The sequence below is a fragment of the Danio rerio genome, chromosome 7 (genome assembly GCF_052040795.2).
Source record: "Danio rerio strain M-AB ecotype USA chromosome 7, GRCz13ab, whole genome shotgun sequence".
In the NCBI taxonomy this organism is placed as follows: domain Eukaryota; kingdom Metazoa; phylum Chordata; class Actinopteri; order Cypriniformes; family Danionidae; genus Danio; species Danio rerio.
Window position 1 is genome coordinate 19,482,122 of NC_141027.1, and position 21,533 is coordinate 19,503,654.

At 35.5% G+C, this 21,533-nt stretch overlaps 1 protein-coding gene across 6 annotated transcripts in view; it reads left to right on the forward strand.

Annotated features, from left to right (window-relative positions):
* Positions 1 to 605: 605 nt before the first annotated feature.
* The window catches only part of si:ch211-212k18.6, a 49,598-nt gene continuing 28,670 nt past the window's right edge, over positions 606 to 21,533 (forward strand). For 2 of the 6 annotated variants that reach the window (XR_015495502.1, XM_087260813.1), the window contains exons 1-15: positions 606 to 926; positions 2,502 to 2,561; positions 2,792 to 2,899; positions 4,546 to 4,626; positions 5,581 to 5,673; positions 5,754 to 6,072; positions 8,571 to 8,770; positions 8,853 to 9,250; positions 11,559 to 11,713; positions 14,649 to 14,857; positions 14,997 to 15,136; positions 15,224 to 15,334; positions 17,714 to 17,878; positions 20,933 to 21,056; positions 21,201 to 21,404. Coding sequence is in view for 4 of the 6 variants with exons in the window: in XM_087260813.1 (XP_087116939.1) it covers positions 873 to 926; positions 2,502 to 2,561; positions 2,792 to 2,899; positions 4,546 to 4,626; positions 5,581 to 5,673; positions 5,754 to 6,072; positions 8,571 to 8,770; positions 8,853 to 9,250; positions 11,559 to 11,713; positions 14,649 to 14,857; positions 14,997 to 15,136; positions 15,224 to 15,334; positions 17,714 to 17,878; positions 20,933 to 21,056; positions 21,201 to 21,404 (2,421 nt within the window). In the remaining 2 variants the exon portion in view is untranslated. The remainder of the gene's footprint in view (positions 927 to 2,501; positions 2,562 to 2,791; positions 2,900 to 4,545; positions 4,627 to 5,580; positions 5,674 to 5,753; positions 6,073 to 8,570; positions 8,771 to 8,852; positions 9,251 to 11,558; positions 11,714 to 14,648; positions 14,858 to 14,996; positions 15,137 to 15,223; positions 15,335 to 17,713; positions 17,879 to 20,932; positions 21,057 to 21,200; positions 21,405 to 21,533) is intronic. The other 4 variants (XM_087260814.1, XR_015495503.1, XM_087260815.1 and 1 more) reach the window with 4 other exon arrangements.

Genomic DNA, 21,533 nt, shown 5'->3' on the forward strand with positions numbered 1-21,533 from the left:
GTTTTTGTCCTATGCAATGCCATCATTGATTCTGTTTATTTACTTGTGTAAATGTGTGTAAATCTATATTCATTCAGTTTTTAAATTATTTACAATAATATTATTGACTTAATATGAAAGTATTCATATCAATTTACAATACAGTTTGTACAGTAATATTTTCTGTCGTTTAGTAGATATATTATATGAAAGACTTGCTTTGTTTACTAAATAAAGAGAATCTAATTGGATTTGCATTGTAAAAATTAAAGTTAAAAAGGTATTACTTTTTATTTAATATTATAAGAGTTTAGTTATGATACTCAGAGTTATTTGAAATTACACTTTAATACAATATATATATATATATATATATATATATATATATATATTTTTTTTTTTTTTTTTTTATTAATTATTTAATAAATATATTACGGGCATGACTTGTGATAAAGACCCTATGATATAAAATTACTAAATAAAATAAAAATATATAAATATCATAGAAAAAGTAAAACAAAACAAAAAATAGAAACGATAAAATATGCCATTATGGAAAATTTAAAATAAAAAGGGAGAAAGATTGGCAGCACTTAGAAATTCACCGTGATGTAAATGACGTTCCCATGGCAGATAAAAACCAAAACACAGACAGGTCGCCATCTAGCGGTGACTGTGCCTTACTGACTGATGCACAGCACTGCTTCATCTTCCACTCAGAGAAAACCTGCAGCTCAGACGCTCCTGGATCGGGATAGATAATATATCAGAAGATATACAAGTCAAGTTACGTCTTATACATATTAAACCCTGCGACATGGATCCAATGTATTTCCCGTTCTTTTAAAAATAAAGTTCAGAGCAGAAAACTACTGACTGGACTCTTTAATGTCATGTGGAAATATTACAGAAACGGAGTTGTGCCGAAAAGAAATAAGCAGAAATCGGTAAGTTTGTATTTTTAGTTCAATATATTCGCATCACTCTATAATGCTGGGTTGTTGTAACATGTTGGGTCTAATATGAACATTGGGTAAAACCCGACGGTCAACTTTATCAAATGACAGGACGAGTGTAGGGGAAAGTGGGGCACAAAGTAAACACTTTGGTTTTGACCAAATAATGAACAAAGTAATGGGGTTAGACATAGACAAATCATACACACACACACACACACACACATATATATATATATATATATATATATATATATATATATATATATATATATATATATATATATATATATTTTTTTTTTTTTTTTTTTTTTGTACCAATAACACACAAGCCTCTCCTAAAAATGAGCACTGGTTGTGTGATCACTGGACCTACGGTTTCTGTGCAGTACTGCCTAAAGTACCAGTAGTAAAAATGTCACTATTTACCCTACCTGGGGGGCAAGCTGTAACAGACAGAGGGTTACTTGTAACACATGCATTTAAAGACAGATTTCACACAAATTAATTTAAATTCACTTTACTTTAAATAGTAGCTATATTTCCTTAGTAATTGGCTCATTTCTTTTTTTTATTCTACATAGCACAGTATGTTTATTTATTTATTTGTTTATTGGATAAACACATTTAAATCTATTTGCATTATTATTCATTTATCTATTATTTTACAATGTCTGTTTGTTTGTATAATTTATTGTCCCTCAAGGGGAAATTGTCTGTGCACTCACACAGCACATCAGCAAGTTCTGACACAATGACAATTAAAAATAAGCAAACATCCAAAAGAATTACGTTACAACATTCCAGCAATTTTTAGAGTGTGCAATGAATTTCTCAATACTATTACAGTTTTTTTTTGTAAAGAAATGTTTGAACTTAAATGGATAAACATCTTTAAAAAAAACAACACACCGCCAATAATGATAATTTACTATTAATTAACTTTTTTAATCAGTTAAAGAAACCTTAATTTTTTTTATATCTTTCATATAAAGCAATATAGAATCAAAATATTTCATACAGACCAATCTAGATTAATACCAATTACTCCTGACAAAAAATAAGGGAGTTTTATGAAGTAAAAACAATTTAAAGATCATTTTTAACTTAATTACAGATTAATCACCAACTTAATAAGATATTATTTAATCCTTTTACTTGAAAACTTTTATTTTGGGGGCTGAACTATCCCTTTTAACATTATATTCAACCAAAAATGTCAATTTTGTCATTAGTTATTCATCCTTCATTGATTCCAAACCAGTTTGAGTTTTTGTTATTATTATTATTATTCTGTTGAACACCAAACAAAATATTTCAAGAATGTTGGAAACCGGTAATCACTGACATCCATAGTATAGGAAAAACAAGTCAATGGTTGCCATGTTTCCAACCTTCTCAGAGAAAATCTTCCTTTGTCTTTAACAGAACCAAAAACCTGGCAAGTAAAACATGACAGAATTAACATTTTATCTTTAAGACCCATTAAAGGAGTTTTATTTAAAAAAAAATAAAGTTCATTCGTATATATATATTTATATATCACTATGTGTTTCAACTGAACAGGACAATGAAGTTGTTAACCTTCCTCCCATTCCCAACGGGATTACCACAAAGCTGGCACCGGTAGGCATTTTCATTGTTTAATGATTGCTCTTTTTTAATGAATATTATTATTATGAAATCTCCTCGCGTTTGTGACAGTTTCTTTGTTTGGCAGTGGAAGGCTCTGCATGAGCTGTAACTCAATCTGTTAATTTAGTTTTGCTAAGTCGGCTTCTTGTGTTACGGGAGCTGTTTGAGCAGCACACTTTACTGCTCATCTCATTTAAGATGCATGACTTTTGCTTCTTTAGGATCAACAAAGCAACATCCAGAGCACAGCACAGAGGCTGCAGGAGCTTTTCTTCTCCTCTCAGGCTCTGAAGGAGCACGGCCTCCAAGATAAAGCCATCCGGAAGAAGGTGCAGAGTCAGATTACTGATAGATAGGATGATATTCAATAATTTGATGGTATTCAAAGATTTTGTGATAATGAAAATGCACAATATCGGTATTATTAATTGTAGTGGCAATTTTCTTTAAAGAGGCGCTCTCTTTGGTCAAGAAACAAAGTCTTACCCGGGATGTCTTTTCAAAGTTTTATTCTTTGCAGAGAAGGTCACAGTCATACAGCAACAACAGTTTCTGCAGAGTGAGACACTGAAGTCAAGTGTGTTCACCCTTTTATCTGGTTTTTACTGCTTACAAGGTCAAATCCTAATAATGCCCATTTTGACTACAGTTTCTACAGAATGAGACACTGAAGCAAAGTGTGTTCACCGTTCTATCTAGTTTATACTGCTTGCAAGGTCAAATCCTAATAAGGCCCATTCTGTACGTGCGTCAGGTGCTCCGCTGTTTCTGCTGTAAGTTTCCACTACAGTTCATCTAAAAATGAATTTCCATTACATTAAAATAGTGTTTTAAGGGCCCTTCACAATACTGTGAATACTTATTTCTTATTTAAAAGATTTATCTGTCTTTTAAGAAATTTAGATTGTTATATCAGTGGTTTGTTCATCTCAGCACCAATTGCATGCAGACTTAATACGTAAATAATTTGTTTTTCCAAATGTTAATCTGGCCTACGACATTAAAAATTTTGTGATTATTTATAGGCCTTTTATTTGTTAACATAAGAATAAAGTCAATGTTATGACAACGACGAAAGCATTTATTAAGTAATGTTAATTATTTAGTTAATGTGGTGGAAAGAGTACTGACAAATCATACATAAGTAAAAGAGCTATTACTTGCCTAAAAATCTAGAGAAAGTAGGGTAAAAGTATCTGTTGTAAATATTACTCATACTTCGAGTATAAAGTAGATCTTTCAAAAGTACTCGAGAGTAGTGAGTATTTCGCTGTAAAAAGCTGATGCATTTATATGTAATTTGTGGATGTGAGTAAACAAAACTTTTTGTTTTGCCTTTAGTTATTGTCCAGCAGGCACACAACATAATAGGGCGTAAATATTAGATTAGATTTAGTTTGTGATGTCAGGTGACCAAAATTCAATGTCTAGCCAGCGTCTAAGGACAACGTTATTTTGATGTCTAATATTGACGTTGATAGTTGGTTGATTTTAGGATGTGTTAGAAAGTGACCAAAATCCAACGTCGAGCCAACATCTTAAAACAACATCATATTGACGTTAAATACTGACATTTATTTGTCAGTTATGGCAACCAAAATCCAACATCTGATAGACGTCAAAGTGGTAACGTCCACACAACGTCAAGCTGTAACATGATTATACGTTGATGTATAGTTGATTTTAGGTTGCAACTTGGACATTGACATCAGCCTGATGGTGAGTTCTGACGATTTTCATTTCCAAACAAAATGCAACATCCCCACGACATTGGGGTACAACGTCAATCTGACGTCATGTTAATATTGGCATCCTGTGCCTGCTGGGTGTTTAAGGCCATTTCGTTCGTCATACAGTAAACATCGTCATCTTCTCATCAGTGACATTTCAGTTTTCATTTCAGCGCAGTTTTCATTATAAACATATTTGCAAGCTGTAGTAATATGTTGTGCGGTTCTCTTTATTTATGGGATAGAAATCCACTTTTGGCCACCAGGTCGTTCCTTTGTCCAGAGTGAGTGTGGAAACGGAGCTGGAAATCACAGCTCACCTTAAAGTAAGTGTGGAAAGTTCGAGTTCCAGTTAAGTCTAATCCTGAAGTCAGATAATTAATGACAGCTCTCCATTTCAGATGCTTAGGATTATCAGGCTTAATCCATGTATATTGGTTTGTAACTATTAAGATAACAAAAGGTCATTATATAAAGACACTTAAATATATAAATATAAATATAACTACTAAAAGACAACTTTTTAAAACATGAAATTATCAAATGTTTAAAAAAAACAATGCATAAATATTAGGAACAATATGGAAAAACGTACATTTACATGTTTGTTTGTGTTTGTGTGTACACACTTTACAAATAAAGATGAACAAAATAAAGTATTATTGAAATTAATATAATTTATATAATATATTAATAATATAATTAATATAATTAATATAATAGAAAATTATAAAATGATAGAAAATACCTGAATTTAACTGAAGGAAAATAATTTATTAGTATTTGAACATTCAAAATAATAAGACAGAACACCAGCAACAACAACAACAACAAAAAATAAATATTATTAAGAAAAATGCATATAAAATCTCGGTCACACGTTACATGAAGGTTTCATTCAATGCTAGTTAATGTAAAGTATTTACTAAAATTAACTAAATACTTGTACAGCACTTATTACTGATAGCTCAACTTTTATGTATTTTTAACATCCAAATTCACAATCGTTAACGTTAGTTAATGCACCATGAGTTAATATGAACTAACAATGAACAACTGTATTTTCATTCACTCTCATAAACACATACTGTAATAAATATACTGTTCATTGTTTGTTCATGTAAGTAAATACATTAACTAATACAACCTTATTGTAAAGTGCTACCAAAATCTTGAATTAACGATCACCTGAGTGTAAGAAATTCCATGAAAAGTAAATAATTCACACAATGATTTCAATCGATTATTAAATTTGATCATGTGACCTGTTCTCTGTCCAGTATCGTTTGCATCAGCGCCACTCGTTCACTCTGAATTCATCACTTGAGGACAAAGCTGTAGTGTTTCAGAAAACAAAAACAGCTTTATTCAAGGTTAGTAGATTGGTTAGTAGATTGTGCAGCCATGATGTGATCTTACGTACTATAGATGTTCTCTTTGTGCGGTTTTAAAGGAGCAGGTTTCATCGAACACTCCTCACCTCCCGCAGAGCATTGTGCCTCTAGAGAAGAAAGAGGAGGATGAGGAGGAAGAAGAAAAGAAAGCAGAACTAGTGTTTCTTCAAAATGCATCTTCATGTACGGATGAGGCTCCTGAGGGCCAGGGCTCTCTGTCTGAGGGCCCGTTCAGAGATGCTGATGCTAAAAACAAACAGAGATCACATGAAAGAGACACAAAACAGCAACATCATTCCTTCCTAGACACTCAAAATGATGACGACGTGAATTATAAACAGAGGAGATTTATGATCTATCTTTGTGGTGGATACAAAGGTAATGTGTTTTTTTCATTTGAAGTAGGGCTGCACGATATATCGTTTCAACATCGATATCACAATGTGTGAGTCTGCAATCGACACATTGCAGGATATGCAATGTTAAATTGGGATTATAGTCGATCAACAATTGAGAATACATGGGATTTGTGGAGTCATTGCAAAGTATATGTACTGTGTATCGGGACGCTGGACAACGGAGTGCGGATCCAAATGCAGGATTATTTATAAGAATGGTCAAGCAAGCAATGGTCAACACAGGAACAAACAAATGTATATGGGCAATCCAGAGTCATGGTCAATAAACAGGCAAATGGTCAAAAGGCAGGCAGCAGACAACGTAAATAAACAAAACAACAAAGTAATGGTCTAACACGGCAAGGCAACGAAAATTTATCATAATGTCACACAGTTAAACAAGACTAGTGTGTATATTTGTGCTGCTTTTAAAATCCATGTCATCAGTTCTGAACATCTTTAGCTGTGTGTGTTAGTAATCTGCACCCTAAAGCTTTGGTAACACTCGAGCATGCAAAATTCTGTAGTACGGCGCTGAGAAAAGGGGCGGGATTAAACAAAATAATTAGACATATAAAAACGATTGAACCATGTTTTAAATTTCTGTCCAGAGAGGTCACATTTTGATCCTCCATTGGTCTCACGCAGTCAAGTGATGCTATTGCGCAGGTCAGAGTTCACCAAGCTTTGAACTTTACATAGCAGCAAACTGCGAAACTTGTTGCTCGAGCTTTTGTTTCCGGTCTGAAGCTTTCGCTTGCATATGAACAAAAGTCTATGGGGAGAAATGTCTAGTGTGACCGCAGCTTTACCCTAAATGGAACAGGTGTGAGTGTGTGGTGCATGACTGGATCTGTAGTCCTTGTAATGATGGATTTGTAGTTTTTTAGCGATCTGCCAGGATTAGATCGCTGGGGATTGTGACAGTATAACCATAACAGAGTGAAACTTTATCATTTGCATGTGTTTTAAAGGCATTTTAAGCATGTGTAAAGTATTTGAGCACAATACTAATAAACATTTGTAACTTTAATGAAGAGAAAATTTACTGATTTATTAATACAATGAAGACTATAGTATTATTTTACATTACATTATTACATTTCTTTATCTGAATACTGTTTGACTCTCCGGAAAACGATAAAGAACTGTTTATTTTACTTTTTTCTTTGCTCTATTGTAATTATTCTTATCAATTAAATTTGTTATACATAATTCACACCCTAACAAAATCAACCCAACCAATCTAAATACTTTTTTTTTCTCCACAAAGAGAGCTGTTCAAGCCATCTGCTGAAATTGTATTCATATCACAATATATATCACAGCAACACAATATATTCAATTCAATTCAATTCAATTCAATTCAGCTTTATTTGTATAGCGCTTTTACAATTTTGATTGTGTCAAAGAAGCTTCACATAAATGGTCATAGTAACTGGAATAGTGTGGTTCAGGTTTTAGTGTTTAAGTTCAGTTCAGTTCAGTTTAGCTCAGTTCAGTGTGATTTAATCATTACTGAGAGTTCAAACACTGAAGAGCCAATTCATCGATGCGTAGCTCTACCAATCCTGAACCATGCGAGACAATATATCACATTGTCAGACTTTTCCAATATTGTGCAGCCCTAATTTGAAGCAGTTTTTAGTGTCACATGATCTGATTATACATATAATGGAGATTAAAATTAGTGAACAACCTAGAATTTCCTACTTCCTGTTTTGGGGTGACTGCTCTGTCCCTTTAAAGTTAAACCAGAGTAAAACGTTTTTAAAGCATATTTATATAACATAGATTTAGATTGATAATATAAAAATAAAATTGATGGTTACTTTATGCAATATGAATTCATGAAAAACAATTTATGAATGTCACATATTTCCGAAATACAGTTGAAGGCAAAATTATTAGCTCCTGTGTGAAATTTTAGTTTAATTTTAAAATATTTTTCAAGTGCTGTATAACAGAGAGAAGTTTTTTCAACACATTTTTAAACAATAGTTTTACTAGTTTTGTATAACTAAACAGTTTTGTAATATATTATAAAATTTATTATTAAAATATTGTACAAATAATTTCCTAGATGTTTTGCTAGAGTAATCAGCTTAAAGTGCAATTTAACTACTTAACTAGGTTAATTAGGCAATTTATGCTAATAAGCCAAGACATTGGACAACAGTAGTTTGTTCTGTAGACAATTGAACAAATTTTTTTATTTTATTTTATTTTATTTATTTTATTTTTTTAAACCGGCTTTTATAACAGCCAAGTAAGTAAAAAGTAAGACTTTCTCCAGAAGAAAAATATATACACACACACACACACACACACACACACACACACACATACACACACACACACACACACACACACACACACACACACACACACATATGATTTGAATTTATAATAAATATATTCAAACTCAAATAATAATTTATACAAAAATACAATTTTGCTCTACAATTGTGTGTACAGATACAATTCCCGAGCGTGGTGCACTAATGGAGAGTGTGTATCCGCGACTGTATCTCCACTGTAAGCAGAGAGGATATGATTTCAAGATGATTGACTTGCGGGCTGGAGTCGGAGATCCTGATTCAGACCGTCATGATCTGGCAGAGATGCACATAGAGACACTCAGACGATGTCAGCACACTGAGGGACCAAACTTTTTTGTAGGATTAATTCCATGTGGTTTATTGGAGTGGTGACTTGAGTATATAATTTCAATATTTAAAGTCTTCCTTTTCTTGCAAGGTGTTCACTGGACAGAAGCATGAAATACTCTCGCTGCCAAATACTATTCCCCAAGCAGATTTTGAAGCAGTTCTAAAACTAATGGAGAAAAACAAGAAGAAACTCTACAGGAGACAGTCAGACATGGCGGTGGAGTCGCAGTCCTGTATTGTTCAAGCTGACCACAACAGGAGTTTTGTGCTGGAAAGGGAAACCAATTTATCAGAGGAGAAGGAGCTTTCGGAGAGTTCAGCCGTCCTGAGTGAGAACTCTGTGTCCAGCAGTTCAGTGTCAGATAGAGAAGAGACTCCACTGGCTCCGAGCTGGATGGATTATGATCAAGAGCTTACTCTTTTACAGACCTGGTATAAGCTGGACACAAACACAGTTCCTGCTGTTTACCGCTTACTTCCTGTCAGGTGAGTTTTTCTTTTTTTAAGTAAGCTATCCCTACATGGTAAAAAATGCTGGGTTCCACACAATTCCTTCATGTTGTCCCAACACAAATCAATTAAGTTAACCGTTTTTACAAATTTAAGTTGACTGAACATAAAACAACTAAGTTGCCCACCCCTAAAAAACGAAAGAATTGTGTTGACTCAGTTCTTTTTAAACAAAGTCCCTTAAGGCAAGTGATTTCACTCTGTGGCCATCTTTGAAACGCCTCTCGGTCAGTATGCTCAGGCATTCTGTTTGAATCAAATTCTCCAACATTGCTTGCCAAGCTTACTATTAAATTTAATATTAAGAATCACCAATAAAGAGTCAAGTAATGCAGGCCGGGGGGATAGACGTGCTGTAGCGACCTCCTCTCATTAGCCAGAATATTCACCAAATATCCTTCATTAATTTTCCTTACTGATAGAATATCGACATCATCACTACATCGAAAAGTCAATATTGTTTACGGCGGAACACATTCTGCGTCGAGAAGGACACAAATTACAACCAGTTTCCAGCATAGCCAAAACGAGCGATCTAGACACGCTAGACAACATGGACTTGAACAAGGGACCTTCTTGCTGTAAGACGACAGTGCTAACCACTGAGCCACCGTGTAGTCACCCACCTTTTTTATATGTTTAATTTCATTTTGAAGGATGATACATGTTGTCCACTATTTTTGTACTGTAATACATTTAGTTAAACATATTTTAACCGTGTAGAATTGAGTTACATCTGAAAATACTATCTGTCTTCTTTCCCTCAGTTTCATCTTTATGTATTAATACCTTTAAATCAGGAACTACTTGCTGAACTAGTTAAAACAATGGACTATTTGTGATTGTTGTTACTCAGCTTTTTCTTTTCTTTTCTTTTCTTTTTTTTTAAATAAATCCAGTTTCTCCTTGTTTGGTTCCCATGGCAGTGAATAGAAGCAGTGATTTCTACTGCAAACAATACAACCAGCATTGTTAGAACTCTTGCATGAATATACGTGGATTCCTAACTAGTGTTTGTAACTGTAGACACTTCCTATGGCTTCCTATAGACAAAGTTCACTTAAAGCTTTAACTCTTTCATCCTTTAATAATCCCCATGTTGTTCCATATCTGTATGATTTTCTGTGAAACATTTTGAAGTTGTCTTTTTTTTTATTAATAAAAGAGATAGATAGATCACCCAAAAAATGACATTTTGTCATCAATTCCTCAACCATAATTTGTTCAGTTTGAGTTTTTTGTTCTGTTGAACATAAAAGAAGATGTTTTGAAGAATGTTCCGGTGAAAACTGGTATCTGTTGACTTTCATACGAAAAACAAATACTACACTGCAAAAAATGCTTTTCTTTCTTAAAGTTTTTGTCTTGTTTCCAGTCCAAATATCTAAAAATTCTTAAATCAAGCAAAAATTGTGAAAAAACAAAAACATATTTCAAAGCAAATACTTGATTATTTTACTCTTTTTAAGGAAGAAAAAACTAACTTAATTTTGGCATTATTTCTAAAAACAACACTATATTTTTTACTTGTCTAGAAAATGGTTCTTGAATTTTTAAATTTTTTGATATTTGGAAAAAAAACAAGACAAAAACTCTAAGAAAGAGAAGCTTATTTTTTTTGCACTGTATGGAAGTTAATGGTAACCAGTTTTCAGCATTTTTCTAAATATCCTCTCAAATAATGGCTCAGTGGTCAGCATTGTCATCTCACAGCCAGGAGGTCGCTGGTTCGAGTCTCGGCTGAGCCAATTGTGTTTCCGTGTGGAGTTTGCATGTTCTCCCTGTGTTTGCATGGGTTTCCTTCAGGTGCTTCAGTTTCCTCCACAGTCCAAAGACATGTGAATTGAATAAACTAAGATGGCCATAGTTTGTGTGTGTAAATGAGAGAGTGTATGGATGTTTCTCAGTACTGGAAGGGCATCCGCTGCATAAAACATATGCAGGAACAGTTGGCGGGTTATTCCGCTGTGACGACTCCTGATAAATAAGGGACTAAGCCGAAGGAAAATGATTAAATAAATGGTTTGGAACAAATAAAGGTTGAGTAAGTGATGGCAGAAGTTTAGTTTTTGGGTGAACTATCTCTTTAAGAAAGTTAGCATTTGGATCTTTTGTGTTTGGTTTTTAAATAACTTTGCTCACTTCATTTGAGTATTGTTTATATTTTAAATATGTGTTTTTATCGGTATAAACCTTTACCATCTGGCAAAGAGACCACCAATGAAAACTTATCTTTGCGTACATTTACGTTCTTGTTGATTAAATCAATTATATTTTACCTTAGTTCAAATTACCCAGATTTCCTCAGTCGGGATGGGCACCGCAGGAAGTTGGGACGGAAGGCGTGGCGCTCGTCCTGTGTGAAGCTGTGGAGCGTGCTGTGGCGATCTGGACCGGAGGCCATCGGAGAAGAGGCCACTTGCCGTCTGCTGAGAACAGGCATGTGATTTGCTGACATAGTGAGACACCCTTGAAAATATACATTATTGCAGATTGCCTAGTCGCCAGTCCATCCACATGTGCAGTAGCTGCAGGAGTAGGGATGCAACGATTATAGATTTTGATATAGTCTGAGGAATAATCATGGTTTCACGGTTATCATGATTATTATGCATTCATTAATTTCAAAACACTAGTTTAGTAAATCACATGAAAACACCTTATATTTTAAAGTGTTACTTATTGCTGCTCAGGAACCAATTAATAAGGCCCGAAATAATATTAAAAACAAACAATAGTCAATTTCTCTTTAGACCTAATAATAACAAAAAAAAATTGTCATTTAAACATAAGTAATCATTTTACACTGGAAACAAATGACAGAACAATGAATAAACAAGGGAGTCATGGTGGCGCAGTGGGTAGCATAATCGTCTCACAGCAAGAAGGTCGCTGGTTTGAGCCTTGGCTGGGTCAGTTGGCATTTCTGTGTGGAGTTTGCATGTTCTCTCCGTGTTCATGTGGGTTTCCTCCGGGTGCTCCGGTTTCCCACACAGTCCAAAGACATGCGCTATAGGGAAGTTAAATAAGCTAAATTGTCCCTAGTGTGTGTATGTGTGTAAATGGGTATGTGCGGATGTTTCCCAGTGGTGGGTTGCAGCTGGAAGGGCATCCGCTGCGTAAAACATATGCTGGATAAGTTGACGGTTCATTATTAAAGCGACTAAGCGGAAAAGAAAATGAATGAATGAATAAACAAACAAATAAAATATATATATATATATACTGTCACCGGATGTCAAGGGAGCGAAGACAAGAGGTCGGATCCAAATGCAGTTTTAATGAAAAAGATTATTCGTGCAGGCAAGAACAAATGAGGTCAAAAAACAAGAACTCAGGTATCATGAAGGTCATCAAAAATGCAAAAACAAAGCAATGATCAAAGTACAAAAAGTTAGAAAACAATCATCAAAACATAACTAGAAAAACTAAACAGGACGAAACTCACTGAAACCATACAGGTACTGACAAACAAAGATTCCGCCTAGACTGGTGTGTGCAATGTGTATAAATAGTCCAAACAATTGATGATGACGATATTCAGCTGTGTGTGATTAATGGTTACTGGTTTGTGCAAAGGCATGCTGGGATATGTAGTTCATGAATGACATGTGTAGTATGCCAGCGATCTTTCAGGAACAGATTGCTGGTTATGTGACATATACAGTATTTATATATATATATATATATATATATATATATATATATATATATATATACACACACACACACACACACACACACACACACACACACACACACACACACATATATACACATACATATATATATACACATTTATATATATATATATATATATATATATATATATATATATATATATATATATATATATATATATATATAATTTGTCTAATGTAAATCTAAGCATCAAATTAGCTCAGTATTTCCTTTTTAAAGAGAACAAATGTTGTCAAAGGCTGCTGAATTTCTGTTTGAAAGGCACTATTGATCAACTACTATAAAAGTGTTTGGTAGTTTCCTTTTGTATTTTTTTTCTCTTTGGTGTAGAAATGTATATATTCTATACAAAGTATGAAGCTCAGTGGTCAGTTCTTGTCACGTGACTTGCGGTGTGCTCGCAGCATTCTTTCAACTAGGCCTGGACAGTGTGATATGCGCAGAACTTTAAACTAGTGCACAGTTTACATTTTGTTCCATGCAGAAACACGATGTTGAGAAGCCTTTATGATTAATTAAGCATGACGAATTAACTGCAAAGTGCACACTTTAAAAAAAAAAATTACTACAATTAAAATTAACCTCCAACCTCCACTTTAGTGGCCACATACGTGGATAACAGATTGTAGCTCTTAAGTGGCTAATTACAGTAAAATACTTTGAATGTTTTATGTTTTGTTACAGACATACAGTGTCATCCCGCAACTGTTTTGCAGCACATGAAATGTCCCAAACACTATTTTTAACTGTCCAAAATAGAAAAAAAATGTTGTTTTTACTCTCTGATAGTCAACACATGTTAAAAATTGGAGATAGTCCACCTGACGAATATCTAACGGCAGGGAATTCCATAACTGTGGTGCTATGCAGCTAAAAGATTTCATCCTAAAATTTGGAACTGATAACAGTTCAGTTGCAGAAGATCTCAGTGAGCGCCGAGGAGTGTACCAGTGAAGAAAATCAGAGAGGTAATCGGGTGCCAGGTTGTGAAGAGCTCTGTATGTTAATAAAAGAATTTTATATTGTACACAATAAAGAACAGGAAGCCAATGCAACTGAAAGAGAATTGGAGTTTTGTGTTCAGAAGCACACGAGCGGGTGACTACCCTCGCTGCTGAGTTCTGGATTAACTGTAATCTATGAAGTTGGTTAAGAGGGATACCAGATAGGAGGGAATTGCAATAATCAATCCTTGATGTAACTAAAGCATATGTACAAGCACTTCAGTACTTTGTTGGGATGGTGAAGGGCGAAGTCTTGCAATGTTACGCAAGTGAAAAAAGGCAGATTGTGAAATATTACTAATATGTGAATTAAACAAAAGCATACCATCTAGTATAACACCAAGACTTTTAGCATGAGTTGTAAAATTTACTGGAGAATTATTGATAGCTAGAGTAAAGGATTGAGCTTTGGAAAGAACAGATTTAGAGCCAACAAGAAGGGCTTCAGTTTTACTGGGATTTAACTTTAAAAAGTTACTGGTCATCCACATATTAATATCTCGCAGACATTTAGTAAGATCGGTCCCAAGGACATTTCCTGATCCCACCCCCCCTCTGTCTCCCACTCCACTTCCTGTCAGTATATTGTCCACTTATCATAAAAGCAAAAGCAAATCTCTAAAAAAGAAAGAAAACAGATGCAAATGGAGTTGTTGCATATGTTTTAGTGCTGGACCGGGAAGTGGAACAGGGTCTTGGAGGGAAGCAGCCACCGGAGGAGTTCAGCCACTGTTACAAGAGGATCATCACTGACCTTCTGTACAACCTAAAGAACGAACATGCGTCACAGTTTATAGACCTGCACAAAGGAAGACCTGAAATCAACCAAACCTTTCATCAAGCTCAGCAGCGCTTCATACGCAACATTCACCTCAAGGTATGTGTCTGTCTGTCTGTCTGTTCGTCCGTCCGTCCGTCCATCCATCCATCCATCCATCCATCCATCCATCTCACTCCATAATCATTCTGGCTTGTATCTAATATGTACAGTAATCATCTTGCCAATTATTTTGTAGTTGAGACACACTAACATCCGCGAGACAAACGTCAGCTGGGGAAAGAAAGGTCTGAGTGCCAAACACAACAGATCTCATCAGTTTTATGTGGACCGCCTTTGCTCTCACTTCCAGCGCACTATCACTGCTTCCCTCAACAGGTAAGAGCTCACAATCATCCCTCTATTCCTGTCATCTTACTTTATCACTGTCCGTCAGGCAGGCCATGCTCAAAAGTGTTGCTTCAGACACATGCAGGTCCGTCAGCCTAAAGGATCTTTCGACATGCAGAGGAAAGAGGTTTCCAGACTCAAAACTCAAGAAGAGATTCAGCGCCATGTCAGATTTGGGAAAACATTGTGAGTTACGAATTGCGAAATGGCTTTTGTGTTTGACTCGTTTTGAATTGCAACATGCACTGCTTGGGCCAAAAAACTGAGTCACTGTTTGATTTAAGTAAACAAACTAGATCTGCAAGGGATTAATGTTTCTGGCTTTGTTTGACAAGCAATTGTTTTTCTAACTGTAGAACCTACACTGCAAAAATAAACTCTTGCTTAGAGTTCTTTTTCTTGTTTCTAATCAAAATATCTAAAGATTCTCAAGTCAAAAAGCATTTTGTAGACAAGCAAAAATATTGTCTTGTTTTCAGAAATTATATATTTGTCAAATTTAAGTAAGTTTTTTTTTTAAATAAGCAAAATAATCTGCCAAATGTGGTACGTATAATGTTCTTATTTCAAAGCAAAAACAATATTATTTTGTTTACTTCATTGGCAGATTATTTTACATGTTTTATGGAAAAACTAAATTTTGATGCATTATTTCTGGAAACAAGATAATATGTTTTGCTTGCCTAGAAAATGCTTCTAGATGTTGAGTTTTTGTCTTGCTTCTAATTCACATGTTTAAGTAAGAAAACACCTTTTTTTGTAGTGTAGCTTCTTAAACATGTTGGAGGATGTATCCAGTGGTCACATTCGAGAATGACAATGCCAAAATTCACTGGGTTCAGATTGTGAAAGCAGGCTTCATTTTACACACACACTGTAGCTGACCTGTGACAGACCTGAAGTCCATTAAAGACTGAAGACTATTTTTAGATAGTCAAAACTGGATGCCTCAGAATCAGATAGCAGGTTTGCTCCCATTGTCATTACAAGAAAAGGTGACAAGAGTTTATCAAAGCAACGCCATGACAAATTTACACTATGATCAAAGCTAAAAAAAAATCCTTAAAACCCAGAAAACACTCTGTAGCATTGATGAAAACTGATTTGTTTCCTCACATCGGCTCCATCTGGACCAAAAAAGTGCTCATGAACACACCAAACAGATGACAGCCGAATGAAACAAGATGGTACATTTTCTGCCTGCGTGAGAGGGGATATCTTTCCATACCAGTAGGTGGCAGTCGTGTTGTCACAATACTGCAATTTCGGGACTAATTGGTACTGAATCGTAAAAAAGAGTCAATTTCCTGCTAACATTTAAGTACTGTTGAGCACATTCTTAAACAGCGCTGATTTGCCACTGTGTTCACATGTTCAACAGAAATGACTGTGATTGGCCATGAAGGTCATTAGTTCACCATTCTTCACCTCTGTTCACTGAGTGCAAACGCCAATACACGGACACTGGAGCATTTTAAAACTGTGAAGATTAGTCAGGTCATCAGCGGATAACTCATATGTCAACTCGTAGACAGATTAGCGGATCTTCGCCGCTGTTTAGAAACATATTTAATTAAATGTCAGCGGGAAATGGACATTTAAAAATTTCAGTACCGATTGGTACCAAAATTGCAATATCGTGACAACACTAGCTAAGTGGCATTAGTCTGTACTCTTATTCCACAAAGGGAAACCAGAACTAGTGCTGCACGCATACAAACCATAAACAAAGCAGCATTCACGTATAGAGTGAGCCATTGGTGCAAATATATCTGATAACCTGATTATCTACATTTTTTGCAAATGCTTAAAGAAGCAGCTGTAATTTAGTTGCAATTCTTGTGTTCCCTCTTGTTCTCACCTGCTGATTTGTAGCCAAGCAGCCAATCATAGAATCATAGAATAGCCAACCATAGACTGAACATCCAACCATAGACTGAACATCCAACCATAGACTGAAGATACAACCATAGACTTTCTCAAGTATTTTCTCACTTAAATACAAACAGTGCCTTTTTGATGGAAGTGAAAAGTGCACTTGAAGCATTCATAGCTGAACAGCCAATCAGAGAACTCTCTTTCACTTACAGTACAGCCAATGCTAATTTTTCATGCTGAATCAGGCAAACACTCTCCAATGGGAAACTGAGACACATACTGAAGGCTGACTGTCAGCTTGGTGTGTCCTGGCCTTAAGATGACCTTGAGGAAAACCCCTCTAAATCACTCCAGCACATTTCAAGACGTTCAGTAGCATTCAGGTCAAATGGTGGTCAATTCAGGTGTGTGAAAATAAAGCCTTCTGTTCATTTGAGCCTGATACACATGGCTATTGCTAACCTCGAAAATGCCAATGGTGATACATCTTCTGAAGGAGTAAAAAGCTACACAATGGGTCAGTTAGAGTTGAAAGAGTTGCTGCCAAATGTAAGACAGGCAGGAACATATTAATCACTCCAATAAACATCCAACCATAGACGTTCTCAAGTATTTGCTCGCTTAAATCCAAACAGTGCCTTTTTTTGGCTAGGCAGTGTAAATATTCTTTCTTTTTTTCCACATTAGAGCACAGGGCTTTGCGTTCAGGCAGAACTTTCTAACAGAAGTAAGAAGTGCACTTGAAGCATCATCATTGTCCCTGAATGCTTTGCTGATAGTTGGAGAACCAGGGTCTGGAAAAAGCACGACGCTTGCCAAATTGGCTCAGCTAATACCTACTTGGATACCTGGGTAGGCAAACAAAACTATTAAAAATACACTGCCATTCAAAAGATTGAAGTTGATAAAATTTAATCAACAGGGGCTCATTGTAAAAATATGTATCCCTGTATAAATTTCTGGAGAGCGTGATTTACGTAGCCAGAGGTTTGTATGGCTGCAATTTGTGGGTGGGTCGCTGGTCAATCTGTGCTATTGAAAATACTATCGGTTAAGTTTAGGGAAGTAGGTGGGCGAGTCAATCTGTGCTTTTGAAAACACTATTGGTTGGGATAAGGAAAGTGGGTGGGCGCTGGTCAATCTGTGCTTTTCAAAACACAATTGGTTGGGTTTAGGAAAGTGGATGGACGCTGGTCAATCTGGACTTTTATAAACACTATCGGTTGGGTTTAGGAAAGTGGGTGGGCGCTGGTCAATCTAGGTTTTTGAAAACACTATCGGTTGGGTTTAAAAAATGGGTGGGCGCCGGTCAATCTGTGCTTTTGAAAACACCATTGGTTGGGTTTAGGAAAGTGGGTGGGCGCTGGTCAATCTATGCTATTGAAAACATTATCGTGGTGTAAAGTAACAAATTACAAATACTGCAATTACTGTAACTGAATAGTTTTTTCTTAGGAATTGTAATTTACCAAGTAGTTTCAAAAATGTGTACTTTTACTGAGTACATTTTTAGTGCTGTATTGGTACTTTTGCTCCACTATTTTCCTTCAACCTGCAGTCACTACTTTCTTTCTTTCTTTCTTTTTTTCTTTATTTCTTTCTTTCTTTATGGTGATTGGCTAAAGTAGAAAAATCAGTCTTGTGATTCCTGTCCAATCAAATCTTACATAGGAAGTAAATTGGATCAAGAACCTCAAGACATGGGTGCTTTATAAATGCAGCTAACCGCTTGTAAGCATTAAAGTGTCTAAAAAGATGTCAAAAATCTTCTAGAATCACTAAATGGAACGAATGAGGAATGGAAGAAAGGGCCAATCAAAGAATAGATGAAACGACCGAACTAAAGAAGGAAAGAAGGACCAAAGGAAGGACTGAACGAATGATAGAAGCAATCATAGAAACAAACTAATAAAGGAACGAAGGATGGAAGACACAAACGAACAAACAATAGACCAAATGAAGGAAGGGACAAAAGAATGAAGGAACGAATGAATGAGGAAACAAATTAAGGAACAAATTAATGAGGGAACGAATGAATAAAAAAAGGACAAAACAAACAATGGAAGAAACGAACATAGGAAGATCACTAAATGCACTACAGAATGTTATGTTTACACATCCCTGTGCAAATTGCATGTAAATGCATCATCCTTTCACACTGTAATGCTCACTACACTTGAGTACTTTTAAAAGGGCTATATTTTGAGTAATATTTACAACAGATACTTTTAATCTACTTGCACTACATTTTTTGGGCAAGTAATGGTACTTTTACTTGAGTAAGATTTTTTAGTGCACTTTCAGTCGGTTAGTCAGTCAGTCAGTCAGTCCACAGCAGCCTCTGGTTTATTTACGTCAGAAGAGCAGGCACGAATGGCACTCACGAGAGGAAATTGAGATCTGAAAAAGTGAACACCGTGACCTGTGGTGGATTTGTGAAAACAAAAACTGCAAAACTACATGCCTCCTAGGACGTGTTTTGCACTCTCCAAAAATGTATACAGGGGTGTGTATCCATAATAAGCCTGGGTTAAATTAATTATGATTTTGAAAAAAAAAAACAGTTTAGTTAGCTCAACAAGGCTAACTTTATTTTATTAAAATACAGTAAAAACTGTAATTTTGTTAAATATTATAACATTGTAAAATAGCGGTTTTTATATATTTTTTAAATATGTGTATACATTTTATTTATTTCTGTCTACATGGTCACATGATCCATCAGAAATCAGTTTACATTTACATTTACATTTAGTCATTTAGCAGACGCTTTTATCCAAAGCGACTTACAAATGAGGACACGGAAGCAATTTACACAACTATAAGAGCAACAATGAATAAGTGCTATAGGCAAGTTTCAGGTCTGTAAAGTCTAAGAAGGAAAGTATTAGTAGTATTAGTATTTTTATTATTTTTTTTTAAAAATTGGGTACAGTTAGTGTGATATTCAGAGAGGCAATTGCAGATTAGGAAGTGAAGTGGAGACTAAATAGTTGAGTTTTTAGTCGTTTCTTGAAAGTAGCGAGTGACTCTGCTGTTCTGATGCAGTTAGGGAGTTCATTCCACCAACTTGGCAGATTGAGCGTGAGCGTTCGCGAAAGTGATTTCTTCCCTCTTTGGGATGGAACCACGAGCCGACGTTCATTCACAGAAGGCAAGTTTCTGGAGGGCACATAGATCTGCAGAAGTGAGAGCAGATAAGGAGCAAGGCCCGAAGTCACTTTGTAGGCAAACATCAGAGCTTTGAATTTGATGCGAGCAGCAACTGGCAGCCAGTGCAAACGGACTAGCAGCGGAGTGACATGTGCTCGTTTAGGTTCATTGAAAACCACTCGTGCTGCTGCGTTCTGGAGCAGTTGAAGAGGCTTGATAGAGTTAGCTGGAAGCCCAGCTAGTAGAGAGTTGCAGTAATCCAGTTTGGAGAGAACAAGAGCTTGTACAAGGAGTTGAGCTGTATGTTCAGATAAGAAGGGTCGGATCTTTCTGATGTTATAGAGTTTAATATGCTTATTTAATGCTTAAGATAAATGTATTCTTATTATAAATTGCTTCGCTGTGAGATTTTTTTGTAAATACAGCCTAATCTCACGAGAAAACATAAGTATTTTTTACGTTTTGTCCGTTTAGTGGCTAATTCTTTGATAAATTGAAATCTCAAAGGTGCTTCATTTGTTCGTAAAAGGCAGCATGAATGAAATTTTATTAAATCATTTAAAGAATACTTGGCAAATAAAAAGTATTATAAAAAGATTAACCAAAAACAACTTTAACCGCAAACTTTACAATGTTTTAGGCTTACATAACCATTCTAGTGTTTGAGGATTTGCTCAGTTTCAATCCTTATTTAAAAAAACTCAATATTAATATTATAAGTAACAATAATAATCATGGTTTACTCTTTCTTAGGGATGTCAAAGTGCTGGCCTGTTTTGTGGGTCTGACATCTGACAGCAGAAATGTGCGATTGCTCCTCCAGACTCTGTGCCTTCAGTTATCCAACATCTACAGCCTTCAAACAGAGATATCTGAGGTACATAAACACTTTAAAAGACACATCAAATATTCATAAAGGTCTTCTACACCCTTCTGGATATGCGATATTGAGAGATTGTTTATCTGTCTGACAGATAGTGTTGCACCATGAAATGCAGTCTATGTTTTTTTTCCCCCTCAGTCTCTGTCAGAGTTGTCCAGCGATCTGTGCTCATTGTTGGGTTTGGTGACAGAGGAGCGGCCCTTGACCCTGCTGCTGGATGGTCTGGATAATCTGAGCGAGGAACATGAAGCTGACCTTTCCTGGCTCAGTGATATTCTTCTGCCACATGTCTTCATTGTTGTTTCTGCCAGCACACACTCTAAATGTGCTCATTTTCTACAGGTAAGCATTAGCAAATAATGGGGGATGATTTACTCTCCCATTTAAAAGTCTCTGATGCTCACCAAAGCTGCATTTATTTTAAACCTGAAATATTATTACAATTTGATAAACAGGTGAAGTCAAAATGAT